The sequence below is a fragment of the Notechis scutatus genome, chromosome Z (genome assembly GCF_049901735.1).
Source record: "Notechis scutatus isolate UNSWTSFEM ecotype Mainland chromosome Z, rNotScu1.2, whole genome shotgun sequence".
Lineage (NCBI taxonomy): Eukaryota > Metazoa > Chordata > Lepidosauria > Squamata > Elapidae > Notechis > Notechis scutatus.
In genome coordinates this window covers 102,206,203-102,224,390 of record NC_142025.1, presented here as the reverse complement: position 1 = coordinate 102,224,390, position 18,188 = coordinate 102,206,203, and the positions used below count along the sequence as shown (strand labels likewise).

The 18,188-nt window shown below is 39.0% G+C and overlaps 1 protein-coding gene across 12 annotated transcripts in view; it reads left to right on the top strand.

The window, feature by feature from the left end:
* Nucleotides 1–18,188, top strand: part of HDAC5 (histone deacetylase 5) — a 132,976-nt gene that overhangs the window by 60,763 nt on the left and 54,025 nt on the right. For 10 of the 12 annotated variants that reach the window (XR_015745738.1, XR_015745739.1, XM_087946040.1 and 7 more), the window contains one exon: nt 13,430–13,689. The exons of the other annotated variants lie outside the window; for them this stretch is intronic. Coding sequence is in view for 8 of the 10 variants with exons in the window: in XM_087946040.1 (XP_087802166.1) it covers nt 13,430–13,689 (260 nt within the window). In the remaining 2 variants the exon portion in view is untranslated. The remainder of the gene's footprint in view (nt 1–13,429; nt 13,690–18,188) is intronic. 12 annotated transcript variants of the gene reach the window in all.

Here is an 18,188-nt window from a genome sequence, read left to right as displayed (position 1 = left end):
AGGAAGAATTTTATTTATGGTAAGTAGGAAGAATTTTATTCTAAGCAAGGCATATCTTTGTTAGCAGAGTTTACTGTTCCTTGATGGATTTTTGCCACCAGTTCAGTATTGCTAAATGAGAGGTAGTTCTAATGTGGATTATGGCTGGAGTAAGCCAGGACATTGCTTTCTGAAGATGCCTGTGTTTATCTTCCTTCTAATCTTTCTCAGTTATTTTATTCGCATCTCACAAAATTCACAGTAAGAATTTAGCCAATTCCTGCTCAGAATGCTTTTTCCTAAGCCTTGTGGTCTTGCTGGGCTGAAATTAAAATTCAGATAAAAATGAATTCTTCATCCCAACAAAAATTGATCAAAATTTTGCTTTCTGTATATATAAATTAATGCACCTGATTTTATTTTCTTAATCTACAATTTGATGGATTGTGGGAAAACATCTAAAATTTATCACATGTTTGGAGAAGGGATTAGAAAACTTAATGTGGAAATTGGATGTGCAGATAAGAGTTTCTTATTCAGGGATTAATTCTCTATTAAACTGCATAAACAGTAAGGAAAAAAAGAATGCTGAAAGAAACTGCTTCTCAAATATATAAACTAACATTTCTTTTCAGCAGTATAAAACCACATGAATTCTGCTATTCAAGTAAATTGTTATATGGTGGAGAAGTCTTCCACTTTTGTTTTCATCCCTTTCCATAGTTCAGCCCTTTTACACAATAGCATTTCATTCAGTTCTGATTTTTGTTTGTGTCTAAATTACATTAATTGGTAGAATTTAAATTAAGAGCCCTTGGGAAATGTAAAAATTGAAGATAGTGATCGGGCTATGAATGTGGTTCCACTAATGGAAAATCAGGGTACTGCACATAAGTCATGATATAGATCAGGGGTCGCCAACCTTTTGGACCTCAGAGACCACCAAACTCATAATTTAAAATCCCTGGGACCACTAACTGGTTCTGTGGGTGTGGCCTAATTTGTGGGTGTGGCTGGGTGGTCATGTGACTGGCTGGGCATGGCTTGTATGTAAATATTATAAATATTTATATAAATATTTAATTTTTTATAAAAAAGAGCAACTTTTACCCAAAATCAGGCAAATCAGGCAGGCAGATTGAGTTGCTCACAGAATCACAGATTCATTCAGAGATCTATCTATCTGCCATCGGCTAGCTCAGTCTGTCACATAAAATTTGCTTGTCGTGAGTCTGCACTGAATAATAGAACCTTCAGTCCTAAGGGAGGTTCAGCTGTGCTTAAAAGCAGAGCCAACTATCTAAAGACTAGCTAGAAAGCAAGGAATCCAACCATTTCCTGCTTCCTAGCTAATCTAAATTTCCCGGCACAGTAGAACAGCAGAAAAATAGCAATTTAGCAGGCAAGTTTGCGGGTAAGGAGTGAGTGGACAGGGAGGGTTCCCGCAGGCCATGTGGGTAGCACAGCCGTGTTTCTGCGCAGCCTGGATTAAGTGCTTTAGGGGGGTGCTCTGGGGGTGAGATTTCTCTGCGGCCCACCAAAATTTTCCCGCGGCCCACCAGTGGGCTGCGGCCCACCAGTTGGCGACCATTGATATAGATGACATTTTTTATTTAATTTTAAATGGCTCAAAGCTTGGAAGATAATCAAAGCTCACAAGATTCTAGAATTCTTGACTATGTTGCCAATTCTTTTTCACAGTGATCCTGAAAAGCTTTTTTGGTGGTGTTGCAACGATTAACCTAAAAATAAAAGCTGAAAACTGTTGTGCTCTGGTTTTATTTCTGAAATGCACTAGGCTCAGTCTGGTTAACAAAGAATTGGGAGGCCTTTTGGGGATCCTCCCACTTAGGCCACTCTAAATTCTTTGAGAAAAAGATGAATGTGTGTTTGTGTGTGTGTGTGTGTGTGTGTATGTGTGTGTGTAAGTAAAAGAGTCCAAGAGAAAGAAGTGTCTTCTAACATTGCTTGGATGATCAGTAGCTCACTGGATTTTGTTAAAGATTATAAGCATCTGTTTTGCCTGTCTGCTTGCATCACACCAGCACACTCGACAGTACTTGAGTTGGAGGGGTGGAGGGAAGCTGCATTAGTATTCCGAGCATCTTTCTCTTCCCTCCATCCCTTGAATCATCCTTCTCGTCCTACGCCACCCCCAACTTCCTGTTTAGATTAAGAACAGGTTGTTCATTCAGCTGTGCAGGGCCTCTCACTCGCATACAAATGATATTGCGTCTACGAAGCAGTTACTCACAACTGCAGAGAGTTCATTCACCAAAGACACCTGCTGCAGTGCTGGAATTGGACAGGATTGACACAAGAGTGGGGAGGCAGAGCGGGAACCAGTTCTAATATGATTGCTTCTATACTGCCTTTCTCTTCCTGTCATCTCCTATATTTCAAAAAGATATTCTGGGCCATTCTTTCAAGATGAATCCTTAGTATTCAGTTGATCTTACTAGGATCTACTAGCCTCAGGCCCTACATTACAAATTGCACTATAGAAAGAAGGCCAAAATGCTAGAATATTTAGGGGTTTTTTTAAACCCTAAAACATATCTACATGGTGTCAATTTGGAGTTATCTTAAATACCAAGGCAGGTTCAGTGTTTGACATGAACTTCTAAGGCAATTTAAACATCAGTAATTGCAGTCTACAGCATAGCAGCCTCTGAGGCAATCAGTAGTGTGCAAGGTCCTTGGTCTATCCACCACTTTGTTTTGCTGTAAATTTGAATAAGAAGGCAAACTAATGGGAGCTTGTACCATTTAATGCTAGGGATGGGATTTCATGAAGTTTTTATTACCATAGTGTATTGCTCATTTATGTAGAATCAGTGATACAAAAGGCAAACAATTGTATTTATTGTAAGCTTGGATTCAATACCTACAAAAAAAATGAAGTTAACATTGTAAGGAATATACCATTATCCTTATAACATGGGTGGGTTTAATTGTTTAAATACAAGCTTCTACACACCCTGTTGCTAAAAAGGACAAAAATATTCACCCAACTTTCAATATTATTTTATTAGTCTACTGTATTTGACTATTTGATTACATTTCTGCTCCATATAGCTTGTATAGAAGCATCTGGATATCCTTTGTCATTTGCTGAAATCCTGTGTGCCAGATAGCATCTTTGCAAAGTAAAGTTCTTAGGTTTGTGATATGAGCACACAGGCTGCAAATGAATTTCAGAACATAATTTACAGTTTTCATGATCTTTTCAATGTCTTTCTGATCTGTTGGTATTGGCACTGCCTCTTACTTTAGCCTGATCTGGTTTAATGCCATGTTTTGTCAGTATTTTTCCCATATATTATAGTTTTTATCTGTTTTTGTTCATTTTAAGAGTTAGGGTTAGGGTTAGAGTTTAAGGAGGACATGTTCTTTTGTGGCACCCCAAGTATTATCCATATTTATATAGTTTCTGGAATACTTTCCAACAGTTGTTGCATAGTATGATGAAATATTTATGAAACAGAATGTAATCCAAAGGGCATATGTTTAATATTGTATCAAAACTGTATGACATACTAAATATACATAGGCATATACTTTCTTCATCCAGTGGTAGGTGCCAAAACCAAGCTGCTGCATACAGCTGGAAAATATTTTTGTGCCTGCCAGTTTCATTAAGAGATCTATTCGTATTGAGATGTGATTATGCTCTCTTTGAATACGCTTACATAATTATTTAGGGTCCAGGCAGATTTCTGATTTTTATCTTTCTGTGAATTATAACCATGGAATGAACCCATTAAATTGATTATTCAATACAGTGAATAATTCTTCTTATATTGATTGTGTCCAAGCCACCTTTCAGTTTTGTTCTCAATGCTACTGGTACATTTTTGATATTGAGTACTTATTGATCTTTACTAAAAATGTCATGCGTTTTTGAAAGACAGCCAATACCATGAAAGAAATATTCATATCTCTTTAATCATGGATTTTTTTTTCCTTATGATGGTTCTAAATATTTTTTTCCTTACGATGGTTCTATATATTCTGAGTCAACACAATTGATTACTTCTCTTCTATATTTCTAGGCTCAGAATGATTCTTCTTATATTTGATATTGCTATGGTTTGATATAATAGAGAATGCCTTTTCCTTTCAGAGTGAGTTCTGAATCCCCAGTGGTTTTGTGTGCATAACATATGATTTCAGAAGCATGACCTCATTTAGGCTTCAATCTGTGCAATCATTTTGGATTATTAAAGTTTCTTGCAAACTAGTATTGGTCTTATAAACAATGGAGGTCTGATTAGTGAGTATTGTTTCAATCCAGACTTCATTCTGAAGTTTTACCCTGTTCACATCAATTGAGCCTATGAAGAAATCATCATAATCTTCAGATTCTGATTCCTATATTTTTGAACTGTTTTTGCATTTTTGCACTTTTTAGCTATATGGTTATACTTTCCACACATATGATATTTCTGTCCATAAGCTGAACACTGTAGGCTTGCTTCATACTATATCACCTACATTATTTGCACATATTTTCCCCTATTTCTAATTTCTTTCGTCATTTTCCCCTTTGTTGATTTGTTTGTTAGGATTAAAGCTTCTTTCTGACTAGAGTTTACTTATCTCCTTTCTCCCTATAAGTCATTATCACAAGTGATGGCTAATTACCATTAGCTACAGTAATGTTATCATTGCTATGTCCTATAACTTTGACATGTGAGTGAACAACTTCTCCTGCTTGGTATACCTGAGCAGCATTTTCTATATAAGCATTTTTACATTCTGTTGTTTCTCATGTCCAAAACAATTTTGATATTTGATCAGATATTCAGTCAACTTATCAAAGTCATAAGACTTTACTGTTTGATTTCAGATTTGTTACAAATTCATCAGTTGTCTTGGCCTGTTTTTGTTAGTGTGACCTTGTATGTTTTCATGACATGTAATAAGCCTCAGATTTCTCCATTATGGTTTGAAAGCTTTTTCAACCCAAGAATGCAAATACGTTATACATGTTAAGGTCAATTGGCCCAGTCATTGTTGGGAAGAACATTATTCTCTGTTCAACCTTTTCTTCATGGTACCAGCTGCTTTTAGGTTCAAAAGAAATCTGTGCTGATATCATTACCATTGGCTTACCACATTGCCAGGAAGTTTCAGTTTTAGTTGTGGCCTCAGGCTTTTCTTTAAAAAAATCTGCCTCTAGTCAGCTAACATTAAAGAGGGTGCTGTTTTCTAATTTTTTTTAGTAATGCTGTAGCTGGCCTTCCAATCTTAGGCTAACTTTATAACTCTCCAATGATCTTTACACTTTCTTCATTTAAAGAGCTAGCAATAGGTGTTTTGTTTTGTTTGCCAAGTCTGCATCGATTACTACCCAACAAACATTCATTTTTTATTCTGACATCACTTTCTGGTCTTATATGAGAAAGCAATGGCACAAGAAGAAAATTTACTATGTTCCTTTCCATCTTGGATTTAACTTTGACCTGGGGGGAAAAAGGGACATTTTCATATTGCCGGGAATGTAGTAATATTTCTCATAATACGGATAAGTTCAATTGTTGGTAAATACTTGTTCACATGAGTTTTGTGGGATGTCATAGCAGTTACGGGGTGGGGGTGAGGAATTCTTCTAATCATGAGAATTGATGCAAAAAAGAGATGAGTATAAGGAATATAAGGAAAAACAATCAGAGATACAGAGCTGTACCTGTGCAGACAAAAATACACATGCACATAGATTGAATGTTTGGAGGAGCATTTCCAATATAATTTGATTAATCACACTGCCCAAAGCTGCCACTGTAATGATACTCACATATTATTTGATAATTGCATACATGCTCACGTCAAAACAAATAGTTGAGGAATATCTATGTGAGATTTTTTTAAAAAAAGAAAAGTAAGTATACAAAGTATTATGTGTACTACAGCACATAATTAGAGCTGTTTTCTATATTTTAATTTGGGACCTGCTTGAATTGAATACATGATGTAATGCTTTCCAAATGCAGGTCAAAGAGCTTTATATTTTGAACTACAGCAAAGAAAAATTTGAACTGAGACACACTAAGCATACCTGTAAAGCTAAGCCCTTTTCACCTAGGTAGATTTGCAAATATTTGGCTTCTCTTTTAATGTGCAAAAGTGGGAGGAGAGAAGAGGCAAGGAGGTCATCAAAATGACCATTAGTTCAAAAACATTGCAAACCAGGATGTACCATTGCCACATAACAGCTAAGATGACAAGATAACTACAATTGATTTTTGCATCAAATTACTGAAATGAGATTGAGTCATATGAGTATGTTACGCATTTTGGATGTCACAGTGTCAACATTGTTTCTAGAGAAAGTTGACAGAAGATTTTTAGTGGTGTTTTGCAAAAGTTCAGGAACAGAAGGACACTAAGCTCCTCTTTGAATCTGTTTCTTTCCTCTTTATTTTTAAAATAGTTCATCAGATATCTATTTTATTCGCATATTATAATAAATGTTTTCCATTTTCTTTCTCCTATCCTAGGACTAAGCTTGATTTTCAGAGGACCATAGATCCATGTAGGTTGAGGATCATGGAACTTACACACAGTATATTTTGGAGTGCACCAGGTTGGAAAAGATTGCTCTAGAATTTTTTAGATTAGCCCCAGAATTTCAGTCCATCCTGAGCTTTCTGTAGAAGTTTCTCCAATGGGCAAAAGTCATTCATACAAGCAACCTAGTGTTCTGCTTTGGGAAGGGTTTGTCGAGATAGAAAACTAAAGCTGTGATTTAGTCTTGAAAGATATTAAATATGTGTTTTCAGTAATGTTTCTCTGAAAGTTCAATAAAAAAGAGTTGAATAGTGGGCAAATTATTCTTTCGGAATTATTCTTAGCAGCTAGGAACAACTTTAGCATTGCTCAAAATGAAATGTCTGCCATGAATATTATAATGTGGAAAAGTGGGCACTCACTTGACCCCATTTTAACCAATGTGTGTTCCTCTGATATAATGGAAATTTCAATTTTATCATCAGCATTGATAGCCTTTTTTACCCTTAGAGAAAGGTTCTATGTTGCATGATTCTGGTTGATCATTGCAATATAATAAAAGTGTCTCCCAATTGAGGATTGATGACATTACTACAAGTAAGAGAATCCTACCTCTCACTTTGAAGAGGTGAAAAGGCTTCATGTTTTGTGTGGACCCTGGCCAAATGACCCTTAATTTGCTTTGACATCCTTGCTACATTTTATCATTGGTGGCTTCCCTCCATGTCCAAGGGTTATTGCTGTTCAGAGGGAGGATGCTGCTGATTAATTTTGCCCTTGTTGCATTTCATGACCAGAGATAGCAGGTAAATAAGCATTAAGAGCAGAGGTAGAGGAGGAAGAACAGTGGGTGATAAAGTGGTCAGTAGAAATGTGTTCAATATTTTGAATTTGAGTCATTTGGAACTTGAAACACTTAGTTTCAAATGAAAATAAGTTAAATCACCCCTAAAATGAATGGAACAATGTATTTTTGTAGCCAAAGCAAATTGCCTCATTCGGAACAGTGTGATTTGAGTTCAGAATAGTTCCTTTGGGACCTTAAAAGACACTTAACAGTGCCAGTTTCTGATTCCAGCCCTGTCCTCATTGTCCAAGAAGCTGGGCAATGTTCCTTATTTGGAATCGAGTGTGAGTTGTTGGTGCAGTGGACTCCATGGGGAGGAATTTATTTCCCCTTTTTGTCTAACAACGGCTACCTTACCAAAAGTTTCACACTCTTTTTAGTAATAGGACAAAAAGGTGTACAATGTGTACATATAATATGTGTTTGTTTACAAGGGCAAAGATATTTATGTTTTGCACTCTGTGCTTTTTGGCTTAGCCAACCTGTGTTTGGAAGCATCTGTTATTTTGCATTACATGCCTGTGGAATCTTTTGAGGCTAAGATTACAAGTAGTCCTTGACTTGCAATGATTTGTTTAGCAACTCTTTGAAGCTATAACAAGATTGGAAAAAGTGAATTAAACCAGTTTTCACACTTACAATATCCCCATGTTCATGTGATCAAAATTTGGGAAGCTGGCATAACTTTATGATGGTTATAGTGTCCTGAACCTTCCCTATTTGTGACCTTCCCAGCTGAATTTTTACAAGCAAAGTCAATGGGGAAAACTAGATTCACTTAACAGCGACTTGTTTCATTTAACAGTTGCACTGTTTTGTTTAGCAACCAGGTGCAACTTACTTAACATAGGCTTGTTTAACAGCAAAAATTCTAATCCCATTTGTGATTGAAAGTCTGGGACTACCTACATTTGAACCATTTAAAAACTTTATACAATATTGTAAAGAAAGAATATTGGGAAATATCTTTTGCCTTATGTTCAGCTTGTGAGCTTCTGGTAGATTGCTGGGTGTATTAGATGCTGGATTTTGATGGCATTTACCATCAAAGACTTTTCTTGAGTTCTTAACCTTAATCTCAACCCAACAAGATCCTTTCTCCACAATGCTGTTGGCTAATCAGTTAATATATTGCTTTTCAAACTTTGCAATATTAAAATGATACATTAATTTGCGTTAACAATACATTATTGATAATAATAACAATACATTATTGATAATAATAGACCACTTTTAATGATTAAATGTTAATTGGTATTATCATAAGAAACTGCAGGACAGCAACTACCTACTATAATGTGCATAAGCAAAATGAGGACTAAGGACCAAACCCAGTTTGATATTTTAAAAAATTGTAACATAAACTCCATCTGCAATGTCGGTCACTATGCTCTCAGGGTCTGGATCTCCAATTTGAAAAACCTTGGATTAATAATAACCATGGTGTGCAAGTTAAAATTTGGTGCTTTATTCAATGGATAGAACTACAAGCTATTGACATAGCACTCTTTGTATTGCACAATTTTATTTACCTATTTACCAATGTTTATTTACTTGAAAAAATTTTTTAAAACAGCTTGACTTCTATTTTGCTTCTATTTTACTTGTTTGTCACATGTACATTAACATTTTACTGCATCTGCCTTGGAAATTTTTAATCAAAACATATTAGGATTTAGTATGTCTCTACTTTTCAAGAATAAAAACTCTGTTTTTCTCTATGCCTTTTAAAACTTTGCAGAACTCTTTGTTCCCACTTCTATTTTGCTCGACAGACAGGAGTCTCAAGAACCATTAAAACCCGAGAACAATCAATCAAGAATCTTTTTTCTGCCTTTTATGTCTTTCTCATCTTTGGGTTAACTGTCCTTTTTTCCTCTCCTTGCTTTCTGTGAACAGCTGCTGTTTGGCTTCATCTATATTTAGTTCCTGACTTTCTTATTGTCTTTTGGGTCTTTTCTCCCCTGCTACAATCCTTGCTTATAATTACAACAGAACCCCAGAAAAGGATGGTTAAATGGTTGGAGGATTTGCGTCAGACTTAATTTCTCAGCTACTGATGCCACATCCATGTCTCTCTGCAGGCTGCTACTTCTGGTTTGGGTGGTAATGGTAATGCAGAGTTCTATAAACATACAAATAAAATACATACTTACATATACATATGCACATACACACAAAAGACATGCACATTTGACTTAATAAAACAGACCATGCTTTTTTACAACAGCAGTGAAAACAGAGGGTATGTATCTGATGAGTCACCATAGCCCTTGTTCATTCACAGTGTGCCAAATCGACTGCAAGTGACTCAGATATAGAAGAGCGGGAACACTAGCAATAGCAGTGTTACTTTGGGAAATAACCTGCATAAGTAGTGCTGAGTTCTGCCCAAGTTGCCAATCTGTAAGAAATCTCTCCCTCTCCCTCTCTCTGTATATTGAGGCTTGAAACCTGTGTCTTCTGCTTGAAAAGGCCTTCCACATTAATCGTAGAAGGGCACTTAGTATTTCCATTTATTGCTCATTAATCTTTCAAGGCTGACAACCTATATAGGGATAACATTTCAAGGCTAGTAAGCCTACCAGTCCTCTGATTCAAAATTATCATTATATCAGAGTGACAGTAAGTTTTAAATTAAAGCATATTGTGAGATCTTACTTTGGAAAAGCATCTGATTTCTGCTGCCAACATGCTGAGATCCCACCTAGATTAGAAACATATTGACTCCAGATTCAGGTTGTTTCATCTATCCATCATTTGGAGGTTAGATGATAATTCTTTTGCCCAGTGGACTACAGTCATTATTGGCCTATAAGCTCATACCTATTTTTGAAAACTGACCCTTGATGAATCTTGCCATGATGTTTTTGTTTTATGTCTGCCTTAGACTGGTCTTTTTTCTAAGAAATTCTCTATGCTGATAGAGGTACATATTTTTTCATTGCAGTTTTGCAATTATGCTTGTGGGTTTAGGAATCCAATGTTTGGATTGTTAGTATTGACCTTAGTATTAACAAGCTAAGAAAAAAGTAATATCCTTAGCAAGCCCTATACCTTGGAAGGAAAATGCCAAACTTTATTTTTAAATGAGTTTTGTCCTACAGAGTTCCTACAGACAGTCAAGTTTAATTAGTTGGGAATTTCCCTTGCTTCTCTTCAAAGCAACCTTCTCAATGTATAAAGATACAAAGCTCAGTTAAACACATTTTAATTTTGAGAAGCAACCTTCTCAATGTATAAAGATACAAAGCTCAGTTAAACACATTTTAATTTCCCCCCCAGATCTTTTCCCCTCAACTGGTTCTCATTGTAGCATAATTTAAAAGTGTCAGCATGTGTGAGTGTTCAAGATGGCAGTCATGACTGTGTGACTGAAATAATGTCGCTTTGTTATGTGTGTCGCACATATGTAAAAAAAGGACAGAGCTTTGATTGCCTGGGAATAGCTGCCATCTAAATTTCTTCCCTCTTCAAGTCCAATCTGTTGATACATCTGGGCTAGGCTACATATTTGCTGAGATAGTGAGGTAAGATTTTCAACTGGTGGTGAAGGAGACAGTGCTTGCAAATCGTTTCCTTATAAAAATAATAATATAAAACTCTGCAAGTAAACACAACCAGAAGAAATGAGCAATATCTGCCTTGCTGCTTTTTGACACAATTTTTTATTTGTAGAGAGTTTTTCATAAATAGGAAGTTTCAAAAATAGGAACCCTTGCTACCATCTCTGTTTGCAGCATATGTGGCCTAGGCCACCAAGGATTTTATTTTACAAGATTTGTCTGTGATGAATACTTCTTGTGTCATTTTTCCAGACCTTTGAATCAAGGCCCAAATATGTGTAAAATGGTAACATTGAAAACCAATAATTTGTGTGTCTGCACAGTTTCTTAAACAAACCTCCAAATGTTGGTTAGATAAATATCCCTGAAGATGATCTTATGACTACTTATATACAGTATCATATTTTCACCTACATCTTCATATTGATTTAGGAGCCTCATCTTGATTTTAAACTTGGAAAAGACTGAAGTGTCAGCTTTGGAAGCCCTATTGGAACCAGAAGCTTCTACGCTGCCACATTCCTGTGCCTGGGAAAGTAATGGAGGGAATTTTAGAGTGTTGGTAGTTAGACATAGTAGCATTCTTATTTTCAATCAAGGTCATGTTATTCCTGCACCCGGAGGAGGAGTGGTTGAAGAGATGTCTCAAGTTGGAACTATTGGTGATTGGACCATGTGATGAATTGAAGGATGCAGGGGTTGGGTTTTGACTTTTGAATTACTAAGGGAAAATCCGGAACTCTCAGATTCGAATTTTCCCAGATGTGCCAGTATACCTACTCTAATAAAAGGAACTTTTGAGAAAATGCCTGTCTCGAAGTTTTTGGTTGGAGTTGGGTTTTTCTGGAACCCTGACATGAAGATGTGGGAGAATTTGTGGCATTCCTGTCTAGGCATTATAAAATGTTGGTGGATAAAAAGCCATTACATTGGCTGTGGTTGGCAAAATATCTTTAGAATAAGTAGTGCTAATTGGAAATTGGCATCCATTTATGAATAGATTTCTTTGGAGTACTAATCCATTCATTCATTGTAATATGTTTCATATGTTAAACCCCTCAATTGATGCCAGATGACTGAGATTGGCATGATATTTACAACTGGCTTGGATTGTAAATCTCTTGCAGTAGGCATGGAAGGTTCAGAGGCTGGTCCATGTCTTGCAAAATTTATTTATTTATTTTATAGTAAATAAACTTTTTGCAGCATAGTTGTTATCAATCCTCTAGAATACTGAAAATAAGTACCTTTGAATATGTAGTTTGTCTGCCCATCTTCATGAAGGGAGGTTGGGAAAAATGCAGACTCGTTTTAAGTAAGTTCTTCATTAATATCATGTCTCTATAAAAATGATCTCCATGATGCTAAGTGCAATAAAAAAGTTTTTGCTGCTCTTTTCCTTTTTTTTTATTTAAATGATTGTGTAGCTGGTAACTCAGGGTTTCTGTCAGAATTTTGAAATAAATTATATCATGCCAAAAAAAAAAAAAAATGAAATTGAACTTTTAGGCCACAGTTAAGGATTTAAAAGCTCTCTGGTATCTGTTGTTACAAACTGAGGAACAAAACCTGGAGCAAGTATGTTGCTGTGATAGTAAAAATTTTATAAATTTGGGGTGGGAGGTATTAGTTATATGAAGATATGAAACTTAATCTACTTGTGGCTTTTATTTCCAAGCCTCTTTGACTTCTTTGGGTTGAATTTCTGAACCCACAATTCTAATATCTGTTCAGTCACGTGATTGGAGCTCTTCAGCATAATACTATAAGCAATCTCACAAGGACCATTAAAAGGATGAAATAATGATAGGCAAAAGATAACAGGATCTGCTCTTTGGCAAGATATATTTTCTTTGATTATTTAGTAATAGCAGCAAAAATGTCTTTTCCTCCCACTTTCTGAATTATAATCTAACCATAGATTCTTAGGTAGTCAAGCAACACAGTCTACACAGATAACAGGGTTATCAGCAAGATTAAAGGGATTTTAACATTTGCAGAACTACAACATTTTTTAAGAAGAAGAAAAATAATATTTTCTTTTAATCCTGTAATCTAGTAGGGTAGAATTTGATCACTGAATAGGAAACAATTACTCAGTAAAGTAAAAAGTAAACATATTGAATCAATCCTGAAAAAATAAGAGTGGGTAGCTGGTTGAAAATCTGAAATACAATATTTTTTGTTGCAACTCCCATTTGTTATTGTCAGCCACAAACAAACCCCCAAACCTTTCCCAAGCATCCAGACTGTTAATCAACCCTCCATGACATTGGAGCAACCAAGAATTTAATGGCAAGATAGACTTCATAAATGATAAATCATATTTAGCTGCTGATGTGAATAAAATTATAATAATATTCATGAATTTTGTCTGACAGTTTTATTATGCAAACAGAAAAACTCTACTTGCTGCAAGGCTCTTCTTTAAGGATAGACAAACATGCACATATAGGCCATGATCTCCACGCTCTTTGTTGCAGATTGTTCTACTGCAATCATGAACTCTCTTTCTAATCTCCAGCTATGGACTTGAAGCCGGTTCTTCCCATGGTGATGCAGAGTTCTTGCAACAGCAACAGCAGCCCAGTGGATTTGCGGATGGATTCCCGGTCCAATGTGCCCACTATGGACCCAACTGTCCGGGAGCAGCAGTTGCAGCAGGAACTACTGGCTCTGAAACAGCAACAGCAATTGCAGAAGCAGCTGCTCTTTGCCGAGTTTCAGAAGCAACATGAGCACCTAACACGGCAGCATGAAGTCCAGTTGCAGAAACACCTCAAGGTAATTTGGAAATGAACTCACCAAGCCATCTCCTTCTGAATCTTACTTTTCGTGTCACACCCAGTATTGCCTATTTGAACTGGCAGCAGTTGTCAAGAATCCTAACCCAGCGGAAATCCTATGAACAGGATTATACTTGGAATGGTATGCGTACAATACCTTGTTTAGTTACATAATGACATAGGCTAATGATGTTAGTGCCAGTTGCAATAGCATATTTCCTAGAATAAAAATCAATAGTTGAAGCATAGTTTCAGATTTGATGAAGTTACATACAAGCAAGATTGAGGATTGATAAAACCCAGACCTAAAAGGCTTGGGGTTCTGGCTAACATTTCCTCTGACATTATAGCAGGCAGTTTCTCCAGTCTTGCGACCTGAGGCTCCCATGATAGCTGTGACCTGAATTACCATTTATCTCCTTTATTTCCTCTTTCTTCCTTGATCTTGCAACCATTGGCTACCACATCTAGAAAATAGCCAGTAGATGACCGTTAAAAAAAATCAGAAAACTAATTCTTCACTGCTGTATAATAGTTGTCTAGAATTTGGCAGCCCAACTAAGGTAATCCTATCCATCCTCCTATTAAATTAATGGTTCTTCCTAGACACTGGCAAAGTCTTGAATTCTACAGGTTGCCATCTGATATAGACAAGGCAGGAAAATATTCAGTTTATCATTAATCTGCATTCCATGATAGTCTGTATGTTTCTGAGCCCAATTAACAATCTTAACATTCAGGGACCTGAACCTATGTCCCCCATGTTTCTTTTCCTGTTCTCCACTGAGTTGACGGGAGAATCCAGAGTGGGTAGTCTCATGTCACCTGCTCTTCAGACTGAGTTGAATTCTGAAGACACGCCTCCCTGGTAACGGTCCTCAGTCTTCAACTCAATCTCAGCTTGTTCAGATGTCTGTTACGGAGGCTCTGAACCTTCGAGACTTTCCTATTCTCTGGATTCGTCTGATAGATTTTCTCAGATACTTGGCGGACAGAGAGCACCAGAGCAAGCAGCTATAGCCCCCTGGAAGCTTTCCGCATCTGCGGAAGGGGGCTGGAGTCACTGATCGATCGATCATACTCCCTTTGAGAATAGTCGGGGCAGCAGTGTGCCGCTTAAGACTGCCACGTGGCTAGCAGCGAGCTTCCAAATCAGTTGTTGAGTGCTCCAGCACTTGTTACAATTATTTACATTTGGTGGCTCTCTGAAAGCTAGAGGAGAGCCATGGCAGCTGTGTGTCGCTTAAGACTGCCTTTGGAGCAGTAAGACTTCCTTTGCAGCAATTAGTTTTCAAGTGGGAGGGGCTTTCCAGAACAGAAAGCGAAAGCAATTTGCAAGTGCCTGCTTTGTTGCTGAACCAGTCTTGGAATAAACTGTGAGTTGCAGGAAATTTGGGATCTGAATGGATGCTGGAGGGCTGATCGTGAGGGATCTTCCTCCAACTGAAAGCTCTTTTATCACCTTTGCCTCAGGCTAAAGTTAGGAAGAGACTAGCTGGATCCAGGTCAGCTGGGTCAGAGACTGCAGCCAAGCTTAAGGCCAGAGCTCTTGCTTCCAAAAGCCAACTAGGGCTGAAGAGAAGCAAGCTAAGAGAAGACATACAGATAAAGAGTTTGAGAAAGCCAGGAAGAATTTAGAACATTAGAAGCAATCAACAGAGGCCAAAGTGGCTCCTGACTCCCTTTTCCGCCATTTTTCTGAGACAGGCCTTAGCCAGAGGAGATTGCAGGGCCCAGTACCCTACGTGTCCAAGCTGGTCTCCAGGGGGTTCTAGCGAGCAATATATTCATCAGGGCCTTCCTTTGCCTTCTTACTTCCCACCTTCTACAAGTGCTATGGCGGTAGCACTGAAGAAAGACAGCAACTTGCTGCAAGCCCTGTCCCGGAGGCTATTTCACTCCTACAGTAGTGGGGCTCCGCCCAGGAGAGTCTCAAATTCCACAAATGCCACCTTACTTCAGAGCTTGGATCTCACAAGCCATTAGGCAGGAGATGGCAGCAGAGTTTCAGCAATGGCAGTGGTTGCCCATATCAATGGCTGATCAGGATTTGCAATCAGAGCAGAGGCTCTACACCGGTGAGGAACAACTCTACAGGCCTCATACTCTTCAACCTTCATTCAGAAGCCCGTCCTCCGCCTCGGAGAGAGAGCTACATGATGATAATGATTTGTCTGAAGATAACAGTGAATCATCTAGCACCTTGGCCAAGGCTTATTCCATCCCAGTCTATTTAAACCTCTACTTACTGCTCCAAAGGCAGTCTTAAGGCTTACTGCTCCAAAGGCAGTCTTAAGGCTAAGAGCATGGCTGGCCTCAGAAAGCAACCAGTAGTCCAGGACACTCCACGAGATGAGTCAGATCCTAAGGACTTCATTTTTACAGAGAAGACCACAGAGGCTGATGCCATACCTGTGCCCAAGATGTTTCTAAATGTGATCAGGAGACAGTGGGTCATACCGGGGGTTTACTCCCAATTCAGTAACTCGGAGACCATATTCTTCAACATTGACCCTGAACTACTGGATGCAATTCAGATCCCGTCGGTGGATGCAGCCTTGACCTTGACATCCATGTTACCACCTGACGCAGAGGATGTGCTTAAAGCTGAGGAAAGGAAGGAGCCTGGGCCATTAGAGCTTCCATGGCAGCAGCTTTCTTCACTCAGGCCTCATTGCATCGGTTCAAGCAGCTGTAGGGAAGGATCCCTGCAGAAGACCTTCAAATCCACCAGGAGATTACTAAGATTATTTATAATGGAATTTATAATGGACGCCACGCTGAATGCCGCCAAGTTTTCTTCGAGGGCGATTGCCTCTTTGGGCACAGCCTGTCGAATGTTGTGACTCTGTTATTGGAATATGGACAGCAAGAATAAGTGGAAATTCGCTTCCATCCCCCTTCAAGGGGGAGAAGCTATTTGGGGAGTCTCTGGTTCCATTTTTATTGGAAACCCCGAGACAAGCGGAGGGCAGACTACCGCTCTTTGCCCTATTTTAGGAGACCCTCCTACAGGCAGGGGGAGGCTGGAGCGAGCTTTCTCTGACAGCAACAGCCCTTTTTCCCTAGACCTACCAACCAGGCAGATAGGCCAGCATTTGGATCCAGACGTAGACAGCAGCATCCCTTTTGTGGCAGCAATAGCAGATCCTTCAGATGTTCCAAGTGACTTCAAGCTGGATCCCCCCATAGGGGGCCATCTTGGTCTATTTACACATCGTTGGGAGCAGATCACAACGGATGCCTGGATCAGGGAGACAATAGGAACAAGGCTATCTCTTGAGTTTCTCTTTTCACCCCCGAAATGCTTCATCCGTTTCCAGAGATCTGGCAAAGAGGAACCCCATGGAATCGGCAATCCAGCATTTGATGGACATTTGGGCCATCCAACTCGTGCCAGTGCACCAGAGGGGGCAGGGGTTCTGTTCGATGTTGTTCTTTATCCCAAAGACCTCCAGGGGGTGGAGAGTGATTCTAAATCTCAAGGGACTTAACAGGCATTGGTCTACAGAAGATTCAAGATGCATTGCCTCCATTCCATTCTGGAAGGGATTTGGGAGGGGAACTTCTTGACCTCTGTGAATCTGATGGAGGCTTACGTGCCTGTTTATCCAAATCACCAACAGTTCCTGCAGTTTTGCTATGCTGGCCGCCATTTTCAGTACATGACCCTCCTGTTTGGCCTGTCACCAGCTCCTTGAATGTTTACCAAGATCCTGGCAGCAGTAGCTGCATACCTCAGAATCCTTCCCATCAGATCCAGTGCTACCTGGACGAAATCCTGATCGAGTTCTCCTCACACCTACAAGCAGAGGAGGATCTGCATACGACAATTGGGATCCTCAGGGAGCATGGCTTCTCAATAAACATTTGGTCCCCTCAACCCAGCTCGTACACTTGGGGTTGATTATAGACACCTTAACCGGACACGTCTTTCTCTCCCAGGAGTGATAGGACAGCATCAAGGCCTTGCACCTCAGCTTCTGTGCAAAATGATTTCCTGCATTGCCATAGTTCCCTGGGCACGATTTCACGCCCAGTCCTTACAGTGGTTTCTGCTTCCCCATCAAAAGGCGGGCTGGGAAATTCAGCAGTGAGGGTTCGAGTGCTACCAATGGTACTTCGCTCACTCTGCTGGTGGCAGTCCTGGACTATCACTTAAGGTTGTTGCTTCAAGAAACCTTGAAGACTGACCATCAGAACCAATGCCAGTCTGTTTGGTTGGGAGGCCCACCTGGGTTCACAGGACATCCAGGGGCAGTGGAGGAGCTGCATCACAATATCAACTGGCTGGAGCTCAGGGCAGCTCAGTTGGCCCTCAAAGGATTCCAGCAGGAGATTTCGGGACAGCATGTTCTACTTCTCACAGACAAATGTGGCCACCAAGGCCCACATCAATCAGCAGGGGAGAACACCAGGTTCAGATCCCTAATGTAGGAAGTGACCCTACTGTGCCTTTGGGCAGAGAGACATCTACTATCAATACAGGCAGAGCAC